This window comes from Rutidosis leptorrhynchoides, chromosome 7 (assembly GCF_046630445.1).
Source record: "Rutidosis leptorrhynchoides isolate AG116_Rl617_1_P2 chromosome 7, CSIRO_AGI_Rlap_v1, whole genome shotgun sequence".
Taxonomy (NCBI): domain Eukaryota; kingdom Viridiplantae; phylum Streptophyta; class Magnoliopsida; order Asterales; family Asteraceae; genus Rutidosis; species Rutidosis leptorrhynchoides.
Genome location: NC_092339.1, coordinates 137,741,367 through 137,745,642, shown reverse-complemented (window position 1 = coordinate 137,745,642; position 4,276 = coordinate 137,741,367). Strand labels below are relative to the sequence as shown.

Sequence of the window (4,276 nt, the reverse complement as noted above, 5' to 3'; positions counted from 1 at the left end):
AACCACAAATAAAGTGACACGTGTACCTTCGAATATTCAGGAGCTCTAACACCTATAAATAGACCACCTGGGTCATCACTTTACAATAAATGAACTTGTGACAGAGAACACACTTTCTCTCTCACATAGTACTTTCTCACTCTATAACTAAAAGACTAAGCCGGATAATGCTAGCCGGACCAATCCATCATTTGGTCAGGAAAGAATGATTAAGCCAACCCTATGGTAACCATGTCGTGATCCGGGTCTGCAGAGATAATTGTCTCGAGGGTAAACATCAATCGACAATATATCTCCACTACATTCAGTTCTAGAAACATGTACTGATACTTGTGAACGCTAGCCGTTATACGTTAGCCGAAAATAGGTATCAACACTTCCGAATAGACCTCTAGCCAATAAGTAGGTTAAAAAAAGTGTGAGACGCCATGAAAATGGTAGAATCAAATTTACATCATTTTTAAACATGCATGAAGTTCAATTTAGACTCTAAGCGACAATCAAGTCATCAATAAATTGACGCTTGCCGTTGACTCGAATAATAGAGCCATTTTTAGAAATATATGATACTTATATTAAACTGGAAAAATGAAGTATATTTTTTTTGAACGGCTATTTCGAGATTGGATACTCTCATTTGTCATACACACACACACACACACACACACACACACACACACACACACACACACACGTGTTAGAAGGAAACTCTTTACACACCATCGTCGCATTGGGTACCCGGTGTGTTTTGGATTAATCCGAGTGGCTTGTGGCATACACTTTTATTCACCACAACAGAAACCTTGAGAAAATCTCTCCTGGATTTAAACCTGTGTCAACTAGGAATCAGATCCAACTTAAAAGTTATACCACTCAAGCAATGTCTCGTGGAAAAATGAATATATCAAGTATTAGACACTTGAATATAAATAAATAAGTATAAATATATTGATAGTCGAGAAGATAACGTGTAGCATCTTCCCATATATCATGAATTTGTATTGATGAGTTGACCAAATTTTCTTATCAAATCAAATAAATAAAATAACAAGATTGTTGTATATTTAATTTTGCGTTGCCCACGCTGTATTCCTGCATGTTCATCGTTCTATATTTAATAACTCATTTTACTTTTATAATTCCTTATTTAATACTTACTGCATGCATCGTGTGTACAAATTATTAGGATTACTTGATTTCTTTATACATCATCTAATAACTTAAAGATACTTTACTACTTAGAAATCCTAAAGATGGTATTTTAATGCAGCTAGCTTCCGATCATCATTCTTGATGAGTTGACCATAACTTATAAAATAAATAATAGTATCCTATATAATAATCATAAAAACTGCTATAAGTTCACCATCATACCAAATGCAAGTCACCTACAAAAACACAATTTAACAATACATTTTAGATATATATGGCTCCACAGATCAATACTCCCTTGAAGTTTACTGTTCGTAGACGCGCACCAGAGCTGATTGTCCCGGCTAAACCCACGCCACGAGAACTAAAACCTCTATCAGACCTTGATGATTCACAAGGCCTAAGAAGACAGATGTGGTTAATTCATATATATCGCGGACATCATCAAAAAATGATTGATAAAATTAATCCTGCAACTGTGATCAGGAAAGCCCTGGGTAAACTGCTAGTATTTTACTATCCGTTTGCTGGTCGTCTCAAAGAAGGTCCGAAAAATAAGCTTATGGTGGATTGTTCTGGACAAGGTGTGTTGTTTGTCGAGGCCGATGCTGATGTTACATTTGAACAATTTGGGTACCCGCTGCTTCCCCCCTTTCCTTGTATCGATGAGTTTCTCTATGATCCCGAAGAATCTTCCGGAATCGTTGACTCGCCTTTGCTAGTCATTCAGGTGAAAGCTTTAAATTACTGAATAATGACTAACGTTTACTCCCTCTGTTTCAATATAACTCTCCTATTTGACTTTTAAAAGTCTTTCTTTCTTAATTTTGATTTTTAAAAGTTTTCCTTTCTAAACTTTAACATGTAAAACTGCTATGTGATTTACTCATACTATAATATAGTCATTTGTTGAATCTTTATATGTATTCTCACTCAGTTAAACTTGGGTGTATTATCTAATTAACTAGGTGACACGACTCTTATGCGGGGGTTTTGTCTTTGCTTTACGAGTCAATCACACCATGAGTGACGCAACAGGGATTTTGCAATTTACGATCGCATTAGGTGAGATAGCACGCGGTGCATCCACACCATCAACAATGCCCGTGTGGCAAAGAGAACTGCTTAGCGCCAGATATCCGCCACGTGTCACATGTACACATCACGCGTTCGATCAAGTGGTTGATGCACCAAATAAAGTCATTCCAAATGATGGTGTGGCATACAAGTCATTTTTCTTTGGACCTAATGAGTTGTCCACCCTTCGTGGGCTTGCTCCCGCACACCTTAAAAATTGCTCCACCTTTGACTTGCTAACTGCTTACCTCTGGCGTTGTCGTACCATTGCTCTCCAACCAGATCCTAAAGATGATATGCGCATTATATTCGCCATTGATGCACGTTTAAAGCTCAAATCATTTATCCCTACTGGATTTTATGGAAATGTTGTTGCCATAGTAGGAGCCACTTCCACAGCTCGAGACCTAACCAAAGAACCGTTAAGTCACGCATTGGAACTTGTGATGAAGGCCAAGTATGATGTTAATGAAGAGTACATGAGATCTTTAGTCGACCTAATGGTAATCAAGGATCGACCTCACTTCACACTTGTTCGTAGCTTTTTTGTCTCAGATATAACTCGTGCTGGAATGGATATAGTTGACTTTGGATGGGGAAAAGCGGCCTATGGAGGGCCTGCGTTCGGGGCCAATGAATTTGCAAGTTTCTATTTGCCATTCGCTAACAACAAAAGCGAGTATGGTATAGCTGTAGGCATATGTTTGCCGAGTGCGACCATGGAAAAATTCGTTGAAGAGTTAAATAGCATCTCGATGCAAAACAGCAACAATCAAGATGATGATAATAAGTTACGTGTGCTTTCCAAATTGTAATTTACATGTTTTCAATCAATAAACTAAGTGAACATACTTCGTAACTGCATTGTATTAATTGTCTGTTTTCTTTCAAAATAATCGATCGAACTTTTTTATCTATATCGCAATCTTTATCATTATTATAATTATATATATCTTAAAATACAAAATGTAAATTAGGAATTCATTATGACGTGTCTTTTAGTTGATCAGAACTCAGAGTCTGATGTTTCATAGCCTTCAAATGAGTTGGCTTATGTTCGATTAAGAATGTGTTTGTTTGTGCTCGATTACGTCCATCTCCTCTTCAAAGATAGAATAATGAATGAAATGTTTATTTTGAATATTTGTTAGTAATCTTCTGTCAGTAACATAATATTTGTACTCCGTAAATCTTCAACCCTAAACCCTAAACCCTAAACCGTTCGTGTAAAAAACTCATTCTAAACCATAAATCTAAACCCTGAACCCTAAAAATCTAAACCCTAAAACCCTAAATCTAAACTCTTAGTCTAAACCTTAAACTCAAATCAATGAAAATTGATGTAGAACATGTGTAGAATAGCATGTTCTACATGCTGTTCTACATCATGTTCTACATAAAATGTAGAACAAAAATAGCACTTGCATCTAGCCAAAATGGTTCGACATTCCAGAAAATTGTTCGCTCGCCAAAAAAAAAAATTGTCCGAATAGTTGATTTGTTGTTCGTCCGCCAGAAAATTTGTTAAAATATAAGGAGTTCTCACTCCAAAAAAGTTCTGATTTGATCCATTTAATATATATATATATATATATATATATATATATATATATATATATATATATATATATATATATATATATATATATATATATATATATATATATATATAGTGGTAGGATCAAGAGGGAAGTAACCATTCGGGGGGAAGCGGGGGGAAGCAAAAACGTTTTTTTTCATTTTTTGAAAAAACTTTGTTCACGAACATTATAGATGAGATGAAAATATGAACATTTAGTAGAGACACTTTGTGATAAATATTTTTATTTTGGCGGAAAAACGCTCGAAGAAGTAATATATAACAATTATCGTATTTTTCGAGCGTATTTTGAGGTTTTAGATATTAGGGTTTAGATATTAGGGTTTAGAAATTTAGGGTTTAGATTTAGGGTTTAGATTTAGGATTTAGATTGAGTTTTTAACACCAACGATTTAGAGTTTAGGGTTTAGGGTTTTGGGTTTGGTGTTTTGGGTTTATGGAATAAAT

The 4,276-nt window shown here is 35.2% G+C and overlaps 1 protein-coding gene across 1 annotated transcript; it reads left to right on the top strand.

The window, feature by feature from the left end:
• Positions 1–1,426: 1,426 nt before the first annotated feature.
• Positions 1,427–3,044, top strand: LOC139858797 (benzyl alcohol O-benzoyltransferase-like). Its single transcript, XM_071847637.1, has 2 exons — positions 1,427–1,882; positions 2,121–3,044. Exons 1-2 carry the CDS (start codon positions 1,427–1,429, stop codon positions 3,042–3,044), a joined length of 1,380 nt encoding a protein of 459 aa, XP_071703738.1.
• The last annotated feature ends 1,232 nt before the right edge of the window (positions 3,045–4,276 follow it).